Genomic DNA, 21,869 nt, shown 5'->3' on the forward strand with positions numbered 1-21,869 from the left:
TATCAACGCTCCTTGTAGCACCCATTCTACTATCGTGACTCTTGGTCTATATATCTACTCTTTTGCCTTAAGTAGGCTTGAACACGAGACATATGTATCAGCGTTGGCTCCACCCGAGTAAACACCTTAGTGTGGAATGGAGCACCAACAAAATTGCTGGAGGAACAATCCTCTGGTCCAGTTCTTCAGATCTATAGTTAAGTGACATTGCATAATAGTACGAGTTGGGAAAAATAAAAAAATAAATGAAAAATCTATGTTTTATTTAAATTGAAGTCGCAGTGTGATGAGACAAGTTCAAATATGAAACCCAAAATAGTATATTCCATCTCCTATATTCTGTGAAGATACGCAAAATGTTAGAGTAACTAAGCAGGTCAGACAGCAGCTCTGCAGAAAAAGAAATTGTTTTGGGTCAGAACCCTTCCAGATCAGAAACGTATTTTGTATCTATGTTTACATAATGTAGGAGATGCAATATACAAGTGTACCAACTCAAAATGATCAATAATTGAAACAATTACACAGATACAAGTTTAGAAAAGATTTAAAGGGGTAGGGGCAAATGAGATGAGCTCAGATAGGAATCTTGGTGGGCATCATCAAGTTAGCCAAAGGACCTATTTCTGTGCTATATTACAGAATGATCATCCAAATAAAGAGGTAAAAATCTGGATACTGTTAGAAACACAAAGATGCAAAAATCCCAACAAAAGTGGAAATGAAGCTTTCAGAATGGCTGTATAAGGTCTAAGTTATTTCCTTCAACTTTGTTTTATTCTGATATCTGATACAGCAAGGGGATGACATAGATGTCAGGCAGCATTTCTGGAGAAAAGGAATAGGCATTTGAGGTCTGTTCTATATCCCATCAGGCTTTCGCTTCAATCAACTTCAAGAAAAATATGAACGGGCATGGCATTTCACATTAATATTTGATCTATTTTACACCAATAGGTCAAAATATCTTGTAATAGAAAGTGTTTCTCTTGCTGCAATCACCAAAATCCCATGATACTCAGGCACTCCATTCAAAATGTACATGCTAAAAAGTAACCAAAGTCAGATTAAAACACCATTGTGAAAAGCCAGGGAGATGAACTGAATGTAGACACAAAATGCTGGAGATTTAGATTAAAAACCAGAGTAAGCAATAGACCAAATGAAAGGACAGAAGGCTGTGGGGTAACTCAGCAGGTGAGGTAGCATCTATGGAGAACAAGGATCGGTAATGTTTCATGTCAGGACCCTTCCACAATAGACCAAATGATCTCTTGCCTGCTTCTATAAAAGCAAAACATTCTCACAGGTGACTTGCATCTTTAAACTTCTCTGTAACAGAGCCTTGAAACTTAAAAGGTTCAGCTCCCATTGTTCACCTCATATTCGCAGTTTTAAAAGTGTTCTGTTTTCACTTACTTTGTTCACTACTCTCATTGGGTGAATCCTCATGTCGTAGAAAGAATTTCACTTCCTCTCTGCGAGGTCCCCATTTCTGCAGATGTTCATACATCATATAATCAGAAGGAATAGCACGCTCTGTCACAGGAAAAAGAGAGCATTAGTCCCAAAGTACTGCAAAAACAAACTTGAGAATTGTTTTTGGCCACAGAATGCATCCTTACCCTTTCCAATACAATACAATACAACGTTTATTTGTCACATTGCACAAAAAGTGCAAGTGAAATGATACGTCAGCAGCGATACAATGATAAAGGGCACACACAAAAACACAATAAATTTTTAACATAAACATCCACCACAGCATTCATCACTGTGGTGGAAGGCACATAATTTGGCCAGTCCTCCTCCATTTCCCCCCGTGGTCGGGACCTCAACCCTCCGCAGCCGTTGCTGCGGGCGTCCAGATGGTAAAAGGACAAGGTACAAGTCCAGGTAAGTCCAGAGTCGGCTCCTCCCCACCGGAGACCGCGGCTTTTAGTTGGTGTAGGCCGCAGGCCGGCGGCCGAAGATTTAAAGTTCCCTCCACGTCGCAGCCGTAAGCACCGCAGTCTGCAGGGCCGGTGGTCGAAGCTCCCCTCCAGGGGTGATGTTAAGTCCATACCGGACCCGCGGTAGAAGTTGGCCACGGGCCGGCGGTGGAAGCTTCTTCTTCCCCCTGGGTCCCCCACGAGGGATCCCGGGCTGTAGACGCCGCGCCAGCTGGAGCTGTGCAGACCGCGGCTTCAGGCTGCCGTCTGCTGCGGACCAACGGAACGGAGCGCTCCCCTCCAGCGAGCCCCAGCTCCGTGCTGACAGTCCACGCTGCACCCGCCGCCGGAGTCCTGAGCCCCGGGCGCGTCTCCGGGAAAGGCCGCGCCGATCCTCGCTGTTAGGCCACGGGGGAGGCGACCTGGAAAAAGTCGCCTCTCCATGGAGGAGGCGGCCAAAACGGTTACCCCCTTACCCCCCCACACCACCCCCCACACAAAACACACTAAGAAACACTAAAAACAGACTTTAAGACATACTAAAAAAATAAAAAAAGTTGAAAAGACTAACACGCTGCTGACAGGGCAGCGCCCCCACACACACACTGGTACAATACAAGAGAAGTAAATTACAGCCCAATAATTCAAGTGGTTCTGATGGCATCAATTGCCTGGAATTTTCTGAACCACCACCATTTAACCTGCAAACAGAAGTTTGGGATGCATCTGCAAAGCAGGAATTTGAGAATTTGCTGGTCAAACATCACAACTATTTGTATGCTGGACTCCTCCAGTGCTGAAGTTCAACTTTTATTTTGCTGGGGAACATATTGGAACAGACCTGGCACATGAACAGCAAGCCTTTTCACTTCAATGAAGAAGAAAGGATGCAATGGGGGAAAAAAAAAAAACAAGATTTGGTCAATTTAGTTTTTGAACTTGATAAACAAAATATTGCAGATGCTAGTCTTCCCAGGAAATAAGCAATATTTAGAAATAATTTATTAACTTTCAACCAAGTACTTTCATCACTGACTATGGTTCTTTGCTTTAATAAATGCAAAATAATTAAGCAGATTCTATAACTAAACAAAATGCTTAGTGCTGCTATGGAAAATAGCTTTTCACTATAGGTATTCTAAATTCAAATTATACTGTAGATACATGCAAATAGACTTCTACCAAGAATCTATTTATTCAAAGCATCCAGCACCAAAGAGTTAGTTCCGAAAAGTATTTTAACACCAACAATGAGGAGATCCACCAAAATGTCTTTTGGCATGGAATCAATTAACATAACTCCAAGCAAAAAGACTGGATTGTCTAATGCAAGCTATTCATTAGAATGGCAAATCAGATTAAAGTACTGGATGATTACCTCTCTCCAATCACACTGAATCATATCCCAAGCATGGTTCATTATCATTACAAATGCTGCAACATAAAGGTCATTTTGAAGCTAACTAGTTTAAACAATCTCTTGCTCACTCAAACCTTTAAGCCATTACATTTTCAAGCAGTGTTTTAAATATATGAATATAGATATTCTAACAGATACAGGTAGTTCTCTTATAACGAGTTTCCATAATACAAATAGGATGAAACACAATCGATGAATTAGGAACACCATTTGGATCACACAGGACTAACTAGTTATAATGTGATTGAATTGAACTGAATACATTTTATTTGCCAAGTATGTATACATACAAGGAATTTGCCTTGGTGCAAGCAATAACACAATATACAGTAAACAGTTAAGAATAAAACATAATAATTTAAATATGTGAAGAATGAAATAAAATACCAGAGCAAAAGAAAGCTACAGACTTTTGGTTGTTGAGTAGAGCTACTGCTTGTGGAAAATAAGCTGTTTTTATATCTGGCTGTGGTGGCTTTGACTGGGAACTAGAAAACCACCAAAGTTACTTAGGAAGTTATCAAGCAATAAAATAAAATTCAGTGGTTGTGGGGGGGGGGGGGGGGGGGGGGGGGGGGGGGGAGGGGGAGTTTCCACATGATTTTCCTGCAGTGATCAGACACTTGTCCCTTCAGAACACAGTCGCTACTTTCACCCGAGGCTATCTGAAATTGTCACGCCATTGTTTCTATTGTATCTTGTGTAGTGGTACTCTATTAAATGATATGTATTTACATTAAATTTAGTAAGTTGCAGTAACAAATAAATTAGCTATTAAAAAAACATCAACTTTGAAAATCTTGCAGGGAAAAATTATTTTGTTATTACGAGCCTGAAGCTCTCTTGTACTTAATTCTCTTTTCCCCCACTGACAATTATTCTTAGGAATGGAACTGTTGTGTTTAGGCACATTAGCATTTTATAAACAAAAGTCAACATCCCTTCAATATACTTGCATCAAATGCACTGCAATAGATTTTTACATCACATAGGACTATTAATATTTTTTATAGTCCATTTAAAAGTTCATTTTTGAAGACTGCAATATAAAAATGTTACTCCACTAATGGTTTGGGCCATTAGTGTTGAATACCACCTTGTTTAGTGCTTCACAGACCAAGTATCTCTTCTTAGCAGATGGTTGTCTTAGTACAACAGAGCAGGAGAACAGAAGCTATACAAGTTTAACATACAGAGTGAAGCAACGCATACAATCCCAAATTAGTGGCCAGAGAACTTGAAGCATGATGGGCATGTAGAGATTTCAGACAGTCAGCCTGCTCCAAGAGAGTCTGTTCTTTTTCCAGCCTGGATGTGATGGAGGGGAAAATCAAACTGGGTAAAGTGCTATTTTTTCACTGTCTGGATCCTGCTGAATAATGACTTACTTTTGAGGAAGCAGCTGGTTCCCAGTCAGAGCTACACGTTGCTACCATTATTAGTAGATTTTTTTTTACAAAAGTATTATGCAGTTTAAGCCGACTTCCACTCATGATAAATTAGTACGCCTACTGAATTCTGCAAATAAGTCCGATTACAGGTGCACAACCTTTTATCCGAAAGCCTTGGGACCAGACACTTGTCGGATTTCGGACATTTTCGGATTTCCGAATGGAAGATTTTTAGCGTAGATTAGGTAGGTAGCGCGGGCGGCTTGAAAAGTCTGGAGCGACTGCCTTCTCCCCGGAGACCGGGGAATCATTGTAAATCATTGCATAAATGTTAGTCAGTTAGTTTGGAGGGATTTTATGTGGTGGGTGGGTGAAGGGGGAAACTTTAATTCTTAGTCCCCTACCTGATCGGCGACTCCCAACATCGCGGAGCTGGGGGCTCTGTCCGGCCGCGGGCGGCGCCGGTTGGAGCTCCGACCCCGGCAACTCTACCCCTGGCTGCGAGGCGCTCTAAATCCAGCGCCGCCCGCGGTCGGACGCCCCCCACCCCAGCTCCGCGAATGTTGGGAGAAGGCGGCCTCCGAGCCCTGGAGCTTACCGCACAGCGACCCAGTAAGACATTGCCCGCTTCCCGCTGGTATCCCAGCGCTGCGACGCCGCCGACTCCCAACATTTGCGGAGCTGGGGTGGGGGGCGTCCGACCGCGGGCGGCGCTGGATTTGGTGCGCCTCGCAGCCAGGGGTAGAGTTGCCGGGGTCAGAGCTACAACCGGCGCCGCCCGCAGCCCCACCGGCCACAGCGCTGCGGAGCTTACTGCACGGCGACCCAGTAAGGCATTGACCGCTCCCCATCTCTCCGACCAGGTAGGGGACTAAGAATTAAAGTTTACCCCTTCAACCCCCCCTTCACATAAAAGCCCTCCAAACTAACTGACTAACATTTTAAGCAATGATTTACAGATGTTTAAGTGTCTCCCCGGTCTCCGGGGAGGAGGCAGCCGCTACAGTAGTACAGACCTGGGTTGACCGTGGGTCGTTTCGGGTCAAGTTTGGCGCCAAACGCGAGCTTTGGTGTGCAGACGACATCCTGGAAAAAATGGCCGGTTTGCGGAGTTTTTCGGTTTCCGGAACACCGGATAAAAGGTTGTGCACCTGTAAAACTAATATTTTCCATCTCTTGTCTGAATAAAAGTAATTTTTTGGTACATATTGCCACATGGCTAATGCATTATTCATTTTCATTGAACTCATCCAGTCAGATGGTACCATTTCCATGACAATCCAGACTGTCTTTTGGGAAAGGACGAACAATACCATTTGCTAAATAATAACCTAACCTAACTGTATGATACCACTTAGTTCTTCTTTCGCCAAATAATATTTAATGGGAAGTGGGATAAATGACCAATTAATTCACCTAATAACAAGATCCACATTCTAACAACTCAGAGTAAATATGTACCCAAGGTATTCCCCAAAATCAACCGTAGCTTTGGAACATCCACCTAGAAACATCATCCGTCAACCGTAGCAAAACCGTCCATAATTGCAAATATTCCTTTCAAGGGTTAATTGCTACCCAAATGTACCACCCAACAGCCAGTAATTACATGGTTCACAGAGTTCTACTATTTTCCGTGTTAACCTTTGGTCTCCTGCTCCAGAAAGTTTACAGTCCAAAGATTTAAGACACTCTGGAGCTTATTGATCAGTCCAGTTCTAAAAGGATTGAACATGTGAATTGATTAAAGCCTCTGTCTGTCAGTTGGTGACAAAGGTCTGATAATTTACGATAGACTCAAAATGCTGGAGTAAGTCAGCGGGACAGGCAGCATCTCTGGAGAGAAGGAATGGGTGATGTTTCGGGTCGAGACCCTTCTTCAGACTGATGTCAGGGGAGTGGGGAGTACAGAGATAAAATGTAGTAGGTGACAGTAAAACTGGTAGGAGAAGTAGGAAGGGAGAGAGAGAGTGCGAGAGAGGGAGCGAGAGAGGGAGCGAGGGCTACTTGAAGTTAGAGAAGTCAATGTTCATACCACCGGGGTGTAAACTACCCAAGCGAAATATGAGGTGCCGTTCCTCCAATTTGCGCGGGCCTCGCTCTGACAATGGAGGCCCAGGACTGAAAGGTCAGTGTGGAAATGGGAGGGGGGGGGGGGGAAAGTAAAGTGTTGAGCAACTGGGAGATCAGGCAAGTTTAGGCGGACTGAGCAGCAGTGTTCAGCAAAACGATTGCCGAGCCTGCGCTTGGTCTCGCCGATATACAGGAGTCCACACTCAGAATAGCGGATACAGTAGATGAGGTTGGAGGAGGTGCAAGTGAACCTCTGCCTCACCTGAAAAGACTGTTGGGGTCCTTGGACTGAGTCGAGGGGGGAGGTATAGGAACAGGTGTTGCATCTCCTGCGGTTGCTGGGGAAAGTTGACCAGGGAGTTGCAGAGGGATCGGTCTCTGTGGAAAGCAGAAAGGGGTGGGGATGGGAACATGTAGCCAGTGGTGGGATCCCGTTGAGGTGGCGAAAATGTCGGAGGAGTGTGCGCTTTTTTTAAACGTTTTTTTACAAGTTGTAAGATAATTTACATATCTACAGTGAATCGCCAATGAAAAGGAGGGGATGGGGAAGGAAGAGGGGCAAACATACAATAAAAAGGTATTGTTATACAGATGATATAATGGCATACAAGTGCAAAACATACCATTCCCTCGCCACACTTCAGCCAAGTGGCAACCAATCTCGCCAGGTTCTTTGCAAAATTCAACAACATCACGGCATGTTGTTTCCGGAGTTATTGGAACTTCCGTGAAACCCTGCTCATTGTTGCTCAAGTAAACAGTTAATATCATCTGCAAAACAAAAAAGGATAATTTTAAATATAAATATAAGATCAGTATTTACCTTTTCTGGTAACGTTTTCTGAAAAGCTACCATACATTGAAAAAGTCAGAACATATCAAAACACATATATTTTATCACATAAATAGGGCGTACCGCTATCAAATGTAGAGAAATACATTCAGTGTGCACCCATATACATGTCAAAAAAGTTGACAAACCAGTTTATATTGACACAATGCATTCCCTCCGACAGCATTGTATTCCCTCAAATAGAGCTGTGCTAATTTCAACTGGATGCACCTGGAAGAATAATGTCAAAAGTGTACGGCAAAAGACATTTCAGTATAATGGGAATGTCTCTGTAGGATAGCCATCTCAGCAAGACCAGCAAATGCCATAAATGCTTACAAAATGTTTATACGGATATAACAAGGTCCACCAAAGGATTCCGCACATCAGCAAAGCAACTAAAACGTTAACAATTACACATTATTTTATGTGCTCTGGAATGTTAATATTAGCAGCGACTTACAAGAACAATGCTCTTCTCTATTATACACACCAATCAACAAAAAATCAATTTAAATAAAAATACTGGCATAGGCTGGTTCTAGTCGAGTAGTTTGTAAAATATATTTCTTAAAATCCAAACATCTAATCCCAGTAACATTAGAGAGCAGTATCAGTAAGTTTGGATTGTCTTAATTTTCAATTTATACAAACTGCGTTAAAAAAAAATCAGTTTGAATGAATTTGATTCAATAAATGCCTATACTGTAATTCCAACTCTCCCTCTTCTCTTTGTAATAAACCAAATTAAAAAGGAGTTAATAGAAGCCAATAGAAATTAACACTTAAGTTGGACTGATTCTATAATGGGTAGCTGAAGCCTAAAGTCAGTTTTACCCCTATGTGGCAAGCTGGCAACCTTCAAACTCTAATGTAGGGGAATAGAAAGTTGAAAAAAATGCTTTTGCCACTTCAGGTGTAATGTTGAAAATTGATGTTTACAAAAATATATTATTTATGACACTTTGGCTTTCAAGTGTGAGGGACAAAAATACTGCACATACCAGCATAACTTAAGACGGCATACTAATCAGGGGAAAACTCAACCAAATTGTACTGACATTATTAACATGCACCACACACTTCAAAGACTGCACAAAATGAAGGATTCACTAGCAAACAATAACAGGACCACACACTGTTTAAAACTGTGCTATGCCAAACCACTAAGACTGCCAATAGTTGACAATGGCGATTAAAAAAAATGTAAACTTCTGTTTGAAGGCATTTCAACGAGACAAAGCAAGCATTCATAAACTTCTAGGTAAAATTATAGTTGCTCAAAGAATTACTCAATACTTACACTTTATCTTGCCATGGCTAAAATTTCCCTTACTCTCGAAAGAATTTATGTCCAATTTTCTTGTTCAGCCAAAATTTCTCTCAACTTATTTGATTCAACTATTGCACTATTGCAACAAAACAAGTCATGTGGTTTGCAGTAACAACTCAAAAGGAAAAACTATAAAGGGGGGGAATGATAGAAGTGGATTGGAGGCGTGTTCCAAGGATAAAGCTCATACCTCTTTACCAAACTCAGATTTAATCAGTTTAACAGCCGATCAAATATTTGCCATACAAGAATCAACAAGCATGCTTTTGCATTCAGTACCGATAAGATGACCTAAATCTAAAGGCTTATCAAGTTCACCCTATTCTGACATCCATTATTATTTTTGTTTAAATTTTATTTTTTTTAAATAAAGAGAAAGTCCCACATTTTGACTCGTAGCAAGTTCTCTCATGTTGGGGTTTAACAAAAATGCCCGGTTTTGGAAAGTGGGGAAAAAAAATATAGCCGAGCCAAAAACTGGTAGATATAGATATGCCATTTATTGTCACTATACATGTACAGTGAAACTGAAAGCTGCTCGTACTCAGTGCATACATACAATACAACAAAAAACAGAAGAAGGGAGATGGGGGGGGGGGGGGGGGGGGGGGGGAAAATAGGTGCACAAATTCTGCGGCGCTACATACATATATACATATATACAGATGGAAGTCCGTGTTGGGCGGTGTAGTCAGTGCATGTGTGAATTTGAATTTATAGTAGATATAATTCTCGGAAAGCAACTATTCCTGAGTCTGTTTGTCCTGGATTTGATGCACCTATAGCACCTTCCAGAGGGCGGCAGGTCGAACAGTCCAAACGCAGGATGGGAGCTGTCTTTGATGATCTTCTTTGCCCTGCTAAGGCAGCGGGAGGTGTAGATGTCCATCAGGGAGGGGAGAGGGCAGCCAATGATCCTCTGCGCTGTCCTGGTTACCCTCTGAAGCCTCTCCCTGTCTGCCATGGTGCAGCTGCCATACCATGCTGTAATGCAGTATGCCAGCAGGCTCTCGATGGACGAGCGGTAGAAGGTCAGCAGCAGGTTAGAGTCCAGGTTGTGCTTCCTGAGGACCCTCAGGAAGTGCAGCCGCTGCTGAGCCTTCTTGATGACCGCTGTCGTGTTGTCCGTCCAGGAGATGTCAGCAGCGATATGGATGCCGAGAAACCGGAAGGTGTTGACCCTCTCCACACACTCGCCGTTGGGGGGCTAAGTCGGTGCTGTGCCTCCTGAAGTCGACAATGAGCTCTTTTGTTTTCCTGGTGTTCAGAGCCAGATTGTTTTCTGAGCACCAGGTTGTCAACTTCAGGACTTCCTCTCTGTAGGCTGCCTCGTCTCCCTTCGAAATAAGTCCGACCACAGTAGTGTCGTCAGCAAATTTGACGATGCGGTTGTTGTTGTGGGCCGGACTACAGTCGTAGGTGTAGAGACAGTATAAGAGGGGGCTTAGCACACAGCCCTGTGGGGAACCGGTGCTCAACCTGCGAGTGGAGGAGAGGTGGGGGCCGAGTCTCACAGTCTGGGGCCGGTTGGTGAGGAAATCCTTTATCCAGGCACATGTGACAGTGGGGAGGCCGAGAGTGACCAGTTTACCAATGAGAATGTCCGGAATGATTGTATTAAAGGCTGAACTAAAATCCACAAAGAGCATCCGGACGTAGCTCTGCCCCTGCTCCAGATGGCTCAGCACAGAGTGGAGAGCTACGGTAATGGCGTCTTCTGTGGATCTGTTTTGGCGATAGGCGAATTGGTGGGGGTCGAGGTCTGGTGGTAGATAGTCCTTGATGTAGAGGTAGTTTGGCAACATGCACTCCAGAACACCTAATGCCGGATGTTGATCCTCCATTCCCAACCCAGAGGTATATAATCAAAATACCAAGAACATAAACATGTCCCACATTGTGTGCCAAGCTCCAATTCTACAATTTACATTAGGACTGGGAATTCCAAACACAAATTTTAAAAAAGAGATGCATTTTGACCTACCATAGAAGTTTTACTTTGGCTTTCATGTTGAAAAAAAAATGCAATGTTTTGCTTGTCAACTGCATTTATAGAACACCGAAGGCGGTTAAATATCCCAAAACATTTCTAAATTATACTATCAAATAAAATGAGGTGCATATGGGCAGATGATAAAACTTGGTCAAAGAAAATGAAAGAGCTAAAGGGAAAAGGAGGGGTATCGAGTTTTAGAAAATATTGTGTTCTGTTGTCGAGATTAATTAATTTGATAACTAACAAAATCTGGGCAGCACGTTAGTACAGCCAGCCTATGAGCTAGAGCCTCTGGCTCAATCCCAACCTCTAATGCTGGCTGTGGCATTTGAGCTGTTGGTGATGAGAGGAAAATGTAAAAAATTGGATTAACGTCGGACGCGCAAAAAAAGAATAAAAATGGGTGGTTGATAGTCAGCGCAGACTCAGCTTGCCATGTTGTACGACTAAAATACGATGAATACAACTGACCAGATATCCTGGAAAGCCTCAAGAAATTATAGCTATGAACAGGTCAATAACCAAGAACAAGTTGTTACTCATGTTGGCAGACACAGAGGTAGCAAGCACAGTGAATAGGGCATGGGCAGAATTGGGATATGTTTAAATTAGAGTGCTGAAGATGGGAGGCTAGTCATGAATGTGGAATGTTACATTGCCTTTTTTGAAATTTTGTACACTTTAAAAACGTTCCAAAACCATCATGTTCGTGACAGGTAAAAAGGCACTATTTGCAAAATGCTTCTCCCCCACCCCATGTGTGGAGTGTTCTGGTGGCATTACAACAGTTGCAAAAATTATCATCTGTTTATACACTAGGTATACGTAATGAAATAAAATTCTTTAAGTAAAATCTGCCTTGACTAAAACTTATTCACAAAAGGAATATTTCCATAAGCTGGAATCCTATATTGCAGCCAGTAGTAATCAGTAACTTCAAATGAATGCAGTTTATTGTTCAACTGGCAAGATTCCGTTTATTGTTCAACTCAGCACACAAATTACATACAAGTTACAGCACAAACGAGAAGATTCAAGAGTTTATTGTCATGTGTCCTAGATAGGACAATGAAATTCTTGCTTTGCTTCAGCACAACAGAATATTGTAGGCATAAATACAGAACAGATCAGTGTGTCCATATACCATTGAACACAGACAGACAGACAGACACACGCGCGCACGCACACGCGCAGAAAAAGTGCACCCGGTCAACATATTCTCTACTGTGGACCTGTAGAAGTTCGAGAGAGCCGACTCCGTAATCTTCTCAGGAAGTAGAGGCGCTGATGTGTTTTCTTTATAATTGCATCAGTGTTCTGGGACCAAGAAAGATATTCAGAGATATGCATGCCCAGGAATTTGAAGCTCTTGAGCCTTTCCACCAATGACCCATTGATATAAACGGGACTGTGGTCCCCATCCTATCCCTTCCAAAGTTCACAATCAGTTCCTTGGTTTTGCTGATGTTGAGAGCCAGGTTATTGTGCTGGCACCATTTGGTCAATCGGTCGATCTCACTTCTATATTCTGACTCGTCTCCATCAGTGATACGTCCCACAACAGTGGTGTCGTCGGCCAACTTGAAGATGGAGTTCGCACTATGACCAGCTACGCAGTCATGAGTATAGAGCGAGTACAGCAGGGGGCTGAGTGCGCAGCCTCGAGGTGCTCCCGTGCTGATTGTTATCGAGGCCGACACATTTCCACCAATACGAACAGACTGATCTGTGAATGACGAAGTCGAAGATCCAATTGCAGAGGGATGCGCAGAGACCCAGTTCTGCGAGTTTGGTAACCAGCTTGGAGGGGATGATTGTATTAAATGCCGAGCTGTAGTCAATGAATAACAGCCTGACATATGTGTTTTTGTTGCCAAGTGGTCCACAGCGGAGTGGAGAGCCAGCGATATCGCATCCACCGTTGATCTGTTGTGGCGGTAAACGAACTGCAGTGGGACCAAGTTTTTGTCGAGATACGAGTTGATTTGAGCCAGGATCAGCCTTTCAAAGCACTTCATCCCACAGACGTTAGTGCCACTGGTCGAGGCACATCACCTTGCTCTTCTTGGAGCACCGGTATTATTGATGCTCTTTTAAAGCAGGTGGGAACCTCAGACCTCAGAAGTGAGAGGTTGAAAATGTACATAAAAACTCCAGCCAGTTGATCCGCACAGGTTTTTAAGAACACGACCGGGTATACCATCAGGTCCAGGTGCTTTCCGCGGGTTCACACCTATGAAGGATTTTCTGATGTCGACCTCTGTGACTGTGACCGAAATACTATCACGGCGAATGGGGGCTCGACAAGGCACATCAGTGTTCTCCCTGTCAAAGCGTGCGCAAAACACATCGAGCTCGTCAGGGAGTGATGCTTCGCTGACATTTGAGCTGCCTCCTGATTTCGCCTTGTAGGAAACCTACTTTCCCCCAATACATTTTGCATTTGGCTTTGAGAAGTAGGAGCACTTCAACAGTAATTTCCTATTTTCCTAATTTAACTGACATGTCGGGTCAATGTAGTGGAGAATTATTTTAATACAAGCTTGACTTAATTTTCCTGCAGAATATGTGGATTTCTAAAATGCAAATCTCTTCCCATCCAATGAGAGAATGAGAGCAAACTAATAAGAAAAATAAATGCTATTAAAAGCTGGTGTAAAAGGAAATGACTAGCAGGGGAAAATGTGGTCCTTTACAGCAACAGATAATTTATTATAGGGAGGTTGCACGGCAGTCGGGTCACGACCCATGACCCGTACTGTTACTACGCTACGCCAACTGGAGTACACGCGATGAACCGCAGGTAACCACTGACCAAAGCACAGACCAGCGTAGCGGGCCCGTTAAAACCTGCCGAAAAGTGCTTGGCGAACATTGGCCGTTTGCTCACTGCATTTCATCAACTAAGGCATTATTTGTGTTTTTTTCTTGATTCCTTTGGCATCTAAAAAGTTTCAAAAGTGATAAAGCTGGCTGATTTTAAAATCGCCCATGGTTCTCAAGTGGATTTTTATATACAAAAAGAAAATGCCTCTGAAGCAAAATCTTTCATTAAAAAAAAATTAAATAAATAATAAACGCAAACTATACGTCGGTTTTGAATGATATTTTACTCAGATGCAAGCCAAGGAATGGCATAATTGTTAGCTGTTAATTGGACATAATCAACCTCAGCAAATTTACACTATCCTATCGAAAGGGTGTGGGTGTTTAAGCTGTCAGGACATTTAATTATTTGCCTAAATATACATCTCAATAGGATAATGATGGAAGACTTACTTTTCCACGCACCACTCCTAAGTCTGGAGATTTTTTTACTGATAAATTTAGTTTCAGAAGCGTTTTCTTTTTGCATGGAAAAACCCACTTCAGAACCATGGGCGATTCACCATTTTGGCGGTTTTTAACAGGTAGGAAAGGACGCGTTTTGTGTATTAACAACATATACCGGAAGCTGCGATGTCCTCCAGATGGATTGAGCGGCTCTGTGCTTCAAGCCCTATGACCCGGTGACCTTACATGCAACCCCCCTATAGGGAATAAGGAAATTGAAGAAAAGTTGTTGATGTCTTCTAAAAATCTCTCAGAAGGACAAATTATCTAATGAAAGAAAGGAAGTAAAATAAATTATTGGCTCAAAATAAACTGGGTAATGAGCCTCAAAAGGGATGAATCCCAAAGACTGGATGATCTACATCTGTTTTGAGAGGCACCTACAGAAATATTATATACTTTGGTTTTCTTCCTCCAAAATTCTATGGATTCTCTAACCATATTTGCAAATTGGAGGGTAGAAAATATAATCCCACTATTTGAGAGGAAGAGAAAAGCCGAGAGCTACTGACCAGTTAGCCTGGGATCAGAAGTCGATAACATCATGGAATCTTCCAAAGTAAAATATATATTGAGAAGATTAATAATACGATCCAGGGTAGAAATTTAGTTTCCTAAATTTATTAGAGTCCTTTGAAGATTTGTCTATTAGAGTACATAAAGTAGAACCAATGGTTGTGGTGTAAAGATTTTCACAATGATTCCCGATAGATGCTACAAAAAGGAACATCCAGGAGCGGAAAAGATTGCAAAAAGATCAGCATGTCGAAGAGGATTCTCCTAAACTTCTCCAGGTGCACGGTAGAGAGCAAATGGTTGCATCGTGACCTGGTTCGGCAACTTGAATGTCCAGGAGCGAAAAAGTTTACAAAAATTTTTGTGACCTCTGCCCAGTCCATCACAGGCTCTGACCTCCCCACCATCGAAGGGATCTATCGAAGTCAGCTAACATCAAAGATCCACACCATCCTGGCCACACACTAATTTCACCGTTGCCATCAGGAAGAAGGTACAGGAGCCTGAAAACTGTAACGTCCAGGTTCGGGAACAGCTTCTTCCCTACAGCCATCAGGCTATTAAACACAACAACAAATAAACTCTGAACTACAACAGACTATTATTATACTATATTTTATTTATTGAGTATGTGTGCATATATACACACTGAACTTTTTTCCCCCCGTTATGTACTACGTTTACATATTCTCTTGTGCTGCAGCAAGTAAGAATTTCATTGTCCCATCTGGGACATATGACAATAAAACACTCTTGAGATTCCAATACATGGAATTGCATGGTGAACAGACTTATTTTTTTAAATGTAGGCACAAATGTTCCATTTTACTCACTGGCTCCCTCCCCTTTCCCATGTGGTTCTGCTTCCACCCGTCATTCACCTCTCCCCGAGGAGTTAATGTTATCACATTCCTTGCTTATCAGATTCCAGCACCAATAGCCTTTGTTGTCCTGCTCATCACTACCACCACACCCCACCCCTCCACGCTATCTCCACCAACATCGGCTCTTTTTTGCCTCGATTTATCGTCCACGCCAGTTTCTCTCAACTCCACACCTCCCCCTATCTGACATTATCCTTCATTTATTGCCCCGTCTCATCATCCTCCCTACAGCAGGATTTCAACCAAAAATGTCAACAATTCCTTCCCCCACCGACGCTGCTTGTCTTGCTAATTTCCTCCAGCTGGACACAAAATGCTGGAGTAACTCAGCAGGACAGGCAGCATCTCTGGAGAGAAGGAATGGGTGAAGTTTCGGGTCGAGACCCTTCTTCAGACTGAGGAATTCTTCAGACGAGTTCCTCCATCTGATTGTTTGTTACAATGCCTTGTGCTATGTTGTCATTGTCCTTTCAATTCCAAATGACCAGTCCTCAGAGCTTCATTCCCCAAATCCTCATGTCAATTAGTTCCAAGCTCCACACAATGACACCTTTTCTTCCTTAGCCAGATGTTTTGACTCCAGACTGTGGAAACTTTCTCCCATCCCCCAAATTCTCAAGTTTACTGATGCCTCCCTCTAGTCTCTTACTCTCTCTGCAACCATTCATTGTTTACTCAAAGATATTGACAATTCTCAAGTTAATCACTCACCTCTACCTTATCCCCCTCAAACATCACAGAAAACCAGCCTCAACGTGGCCAGATAAAGACAGTATAGTTGTTGTTCTTAAACTGATTTCTATCTTGCAAAGACTGATTAACTCTGACACTTCCTCATACATCTCTCTGGACTATTGGCTCACCACTGAACATCAGGCCACTGACCTCCTTTCCTCCAACATGTTCTCTCCACCAACTAAACATTAGCCACTTCCTTCTTCTCAATATCCACAATCAGGTTATCCACCCTGATAACTTTACTGTTTTAGCCTTTACTCGTTCCATTTATTCTACCCTCTTAGCTAATTTATATCCTTGACATTCAATAGAAAATTCTATTAATTCCATTTTCTCCCTTCATACATTCATGCTGACTGTCATTGGCTTCCTATGACATTACAATGAAAGATCAACATAAACTTGAGAAACGGCATCTTATTTTTCTACCTTGGCACAATAATGTAATATTAAATTTTTGAAATCTGTAAACAATTTCTGAGACAAATTAGAAGCTGAATGAGTTAGCTCTGAGGGAAGGTCATCCACCTGAAACATTAATTATTTCTCTCTCCAACAATTCTGTTTGATCAGATTTATATTTCATTTCCCAGTAATAGCTATTTTCTGTTAGGTAACAGATATGTGCCAATGGATTACCTCCACTAGAATGAGTCCCTATCGTTTATAGTCCAAATCTTCCCCAGGGTATGGCAGGGTTCTGTCCCGTGACCTCTTCGTATTCCGGACAGTTTGCAAGTCAGTAAGATAGCTACAAGCAGAGTTCCACGTGGCAGAGGATTCCCATAGCCTTGCAGTCGCAGGCATTCCACCAGCCCACCAAAACACCTGTTCACATGTACATAAGTCTGTCCATAACCTTGAGGCGACCTATATCCTTTTATGGCACCTCAAATGAATGAATTGTAGAAATGTAAATACAGTTCACTCACTGGTTCTTCTTTAACTACCCGGCTAGATCCATTTCCAAGGTCTAATAAATTGGTCAAACCTTTTCCAAAAAAACAAGCAACTTTGCTTAAATTGTATTACTAGTTTCTAAAACTCTTACTTCCTTAATAGCATTCCAAATATTTAACCAGTGACGCACAGCAGACTGTAAGGTTAGATCTGGCATGGTATAGTAGACAAGCTCCCCAGCGTAACCGAAGAAAAAACTTGATGCAAGTCCATGCTAGGCCGCTGGACTCCTATGTGTTGGTGCATAGCCAAAATTGCCAGTGGAACTCAAGACTACTTATATAGGATTTCTGCATTGTGCCAGAGTCCCAAGCTTTCTGATTTGCGAGTAAAAGCCGGCAAATTTCCCCCATTTCCTATAACTTCCATCCCAAAGAATTAGATAATTTTTGAGCACACTCATTGATCCGTCTTTGCTAAATCATGCAAGACATAACGATGCAATTATTAAACCATGTCCTTCAAAACTAGTAATAAATATCAAAACAATTTTCCCGGTTTTATATCTACATCACCTCTATATCAGAAATAGAAACACATTATATTCATAACCAAGTAATTTGGCTTAGATTTATATATACATTTGACGATGGCTCAATTGGAGTTGAAGGAGATCCACATTTTAAACCTTAGAAAACTTGTCACGTGTACTGGGATACATAGGAAAGCTTTGTTTTGTATGTTATCCAAAGAAATCAGACGTACCATACATAAATACAATCAAGTCAAACTGAAGTAGGATAGGTAGAGCAAAGGGAAAGTCTGGAATATACTTCTTAGCATTGTAGCGCATGTTACACTTCGACGCCCTGCCCATTAAATTGTCTGTCTAAATGTCTCTTAAATGCAGTGATAGGATCTGACTCCACCACTGCCTGTAAAATTTTATCTTCTCAAATCCCCTTTAAACCTCTTTTCTCTCACCTTGAACGTATGCCCTGTTGTTTTGATATCCTCATCACTCACAAAAATAGGCAAGAAATTCCTCATCACTGACCAGCGAGGAGAAATACTTTAGTCTGTAGAATTGGTCAGAACGCGAGTGAACATTGGGTATTACTAATATTCTAGCTGCCAACAAAATCCCCATCACAAATAAAAGACCGTCCATCTTTCTCAGACTACACATCTCTTATCCATCCCCTTCACTTTAGGTATAGGTTTATTGAAGTCACATGTACTGAAATACAGTGAAAAGCTTTGTTTAGCCTGCTATCCAAACAGATCAGATATACTAAACAAACATACAATCAATTCAAGCTCAGGTACAATATATAAAGCACCAAATAATTCTCAGCATTGTAGCACATCAGCTCTATAGACAAAGTCCAATGTCAACAATGTGGTAGAGGTAAATTGGACTGTACCCTAGCTTATGGAAGGACTGTTCAGAAGCCGGATACAAGAGGGGAAGAAGCTGTTCCCAAGTCTAGTGGTGTACAAGTTTCTGCCAGATGGCTGCTTTTCCGAGGCAGAGTGGCGTAGGCGCAGTCAAAGGTGGGAAGTCCAGTCTGTGAGATTGGGTGGGCTACATTGACAACTCTATGCAATTTCTCAGTCTTGGTCAGAGCTGTTCCAAAAACCAAGCTACGATGCAACCACATAAACCTGCTTTCTAGGATACTTCTGTAATGCGCTTTCATAGGTTATCATTTTTTTCACATAAACTATAGATTTCTGGAAGAATTGGACAAACTATTTTTGTTTATAGATACCTTTGAAAGACAGATTGGATCACAGACAAAAATCTTCTAGAGAAACTCAGCAGGAGAGGCAAGCATCAATGGAAGTCAATCTTTGAGATGACAACATTGTATCAAGTCTGTACTAGCAGTTTATATATCTTTTGCTCTCAGGAACAAAAAACGTCAGCAATACGCAAACTATGTATCTTATCAGTCCCAAATAATAGTATCAATAAACCACATATTTCTACAAACAGAAAATCAATGAGAAAAAGGGACACAATGAAGCAACATTAAAGTACACAAATAATAGAATCTCTTCACTACTTTTCCCAAATATAATGGAATAGTTCAGCTTGTCCTCTGCCTACATTTTCTGTTGAAGTGATGGTACAGCAGTTTTAAATAGATTGAAGAAAAGAGAAAGAAATTAAATAAACAGGATCGTCAAAAAAGGCATTTTGTATACTTGTTTTTGCGCCACTTACTAAAAGCACAAATTAAAATAACTGTATATAAAAAGCTACTTTCTAATCAGTTACTACCAAATAATCAGTTACTATCTGCTCCACAAACAGTCCATGATTTTTTTTTAAAGTATAGATGAAGGGAGGTATAAATAAAAAACAGAAAATGCTACAAAAAACTTAGCAGCTGAGGCAGCTTATGGGAAAAGAGTGAGTTAACGTTTCAGGTTTAAGACCCTATGCAGGAATGAAATTACTGAATTTCACAACGTTAATAAATATAGGCTACAAATATATTATGCAATTTTATACAACCTGCCTCATCAAAGAGAATTATAACGAAGGAATCTTACAATACTGTTCATATATTTCCACATTTCTGATAGTAATATAATGTACCATAGAAATAGTACCTGGTGAACCTACGCTACACTCCCTCAATGGTAATAATGTCCTTCCTCAAATTAGAGGACCAAAATTGCAAACAATACTCCAGGTGCGGTCTCACCAGGGCCCTGGTGATAAATAATGATATAATGCTGACAATCCTCCCATTCTACTTTTAATCAGAACCAGTCATTTTAGTTTTATTTGCTCGCATATCAAGAACATAACACAAAATGTTTTGTAAATCCAGAATAAATCGAATTTACAATCCTTGCAATCAATAATTTCTACTTTTCCCACTCCTAAAGTTTTAACTATCTGTAATAACCTTATATCAATTTCACAGTTCTTATTTTGAGTTGCTCAGTATTTTGTCCAACGTTTAAAATGTTCAATATTAATCAAAGTTACGCAGAAACAGTTTAGAAAATAAATTACAAGCACATTAATCATGGTTTCACTGAGAGCAGGCGATTGTGAATTTCTTTTAAATGTTTTTGAAATTAAAATTCAGGCAGTCATTTAACGATATCCAAATAACATACAACAATCGGGTGAAAATTAGTTGTCTATACTATTTCTCTTAGTATTTGTGTTAGACACCGTGGCTTTGATCTCACCTCCGTGGGTGAGAGAATATTTTGGAAAAGGATTGTGAAGCTGCAATCATGTCTGCTCACGTTAGTAAACCCAAGCCGTCAAATACTCACCGGCATCATTTTTGGAGGTCTCAGTGAAATCCCACGATACAAATAAAAAAACAATTTGTCGTGTTCCCTGGTCGACCTCAGCGGCCGCCAGCAGGTAGGCAGCTGGGTGTTGAGGGGTTGATCTGCCTGGGACACGAGTCCAACTCCAGGCCGCTGCTGGCTTCACTCCAAGTGGAGGGGAAGTAGGGCGGCGATTTAAAGAAGGAAAATGAAGGGTACGTGCTCCAATCGACGAAAGTGGGATAGCAGCCGTCGTTCGGACGAGAGGAAGCGCCTCTCACAGTCACAGGCTCCGACTTCACGCCCTCGATCGACGGCCACCGGGTTGCGCGCAGGCGCCCACACTCGCGAGCGATGCCCCTCAACACTCCGCGGCGCCAGGCCCGCGCCCGGTCAGCTGACCTCCCCGGCTCGTCGCGTCATCGCTAATTGGGCGGGCGGGGTGCAAGCAAAGATTATAGAGGAGCGCTCCTCTAGGATCTTTGGTGCAAGTGGGAGAGGGAGCGATGCTCGCCGCTCCGATTTCACACCGTCTCCCAGCCAGCACAAAGCGCTATCGGCTCAATGTAGGTACTTGGTGATACCCAATATATTTGTACACAAAATGCTGGAGTAACTCAGTGGGTCAGGCAGCATCCCGTGAGAAAAGAAAGAAATGCCATTTCGGATCGAGACCCTTCTTCAGACTCGGGCTGTAGTATCTTTGCTCGGAATCTGATAATTGCCGCACCCCGTCTTCTTCGCTGAAACCAATTGCTGTGCGCTGGCGATCAAAGATCCTGCTGGCGATGGTTTCGGTTTTTTTTTAAAGACCATACGCAGCCACGAGTTGCGCACCCGTGTGCCTGGAATGTGAAGCAATTGTCTCCCTGAGGGTTTGGAGCAAAGATTATAGAGGAGCTAGTATCTTTGGTTTGGAGGGCTGTGCAATGTTGAGGGACAATTGCAATGCAGTATCTCGTCGTCGCCGACTCCTTGACACGCAGCTCGCCATCTGCCGTCTGGAGCCACAAGGATCCTATTGGGTCATACAGCACGCAAAAGGCTATTCATCTCATCTTGCCCATGCTGACCAAGATGTCCCGATCGACACGCGTCCCAGTTTGGCCCATACCCCTCTAAATCTACCCTATTCATGTCGAGCACAATGACATGGAGTAACTCAGCGGGCCAGACAGCATCTGGGTAAGGGTAGTGGATATGGAACGAGGAG

At 42.2% G+C, this 21,869-nt stretch overlaps 1 protein-coding gene across 2 annotated transcripts in view; it reads right to left on the bottom strand.

Annotated features, from left to right (window-relative positions):
• ppp1r13bb (protein phosphatase 1, regulatory subunit 13Bb) overlaps positions 1 to 21,012 on the bottom strand; it is a 50,508-nt gene extending 29,496 nt beyond the window's left edge. Inside the window, exons 1-3 of one of the 2 annotated variants that reach the window (XM_055640618.1) lie at positions 20,657 to 21,012; positions 7,439 to 7,586; positions 1,420 to 1,539 (exon numbers count right to left, since the gene is read on the bottom strand). In XM_055640618.1, coding sequence (XP_055496593.1) covers positions 1,420 to 1,539; positions 7,439 to 7,586; positions 20,657 to 20,665 — 277 coding nt within the window. In that variant the 5' untranslated portion in view covers positions 20,666 to 21,012. The remainder of the gene's footprint in view (positions 1 to 1,419; positions 1,540 to 7,438; positions 7,587 to 20,656) is intronic. The other variant, XM_055640619.1, reaches the window with a different exon arrangement.
• Between the last annotated feature and the right edge of the window lie 857 nt (positions 21,013 to 21,869).

This window comes from Leucoraja erinacea, chromosome 9, assembly GCF_028641065.1.
Source record: "Leucoraja erinacea ecotype New England chromosome 9, Leri_hhj_1, whole genome shotgun sequence".
NCBI lineage: Eukaryota > Metazoa > Chordata > Chondrichthyes > Rajiformes > Rajidae > Leucoraja > Leucoraja erinaceus.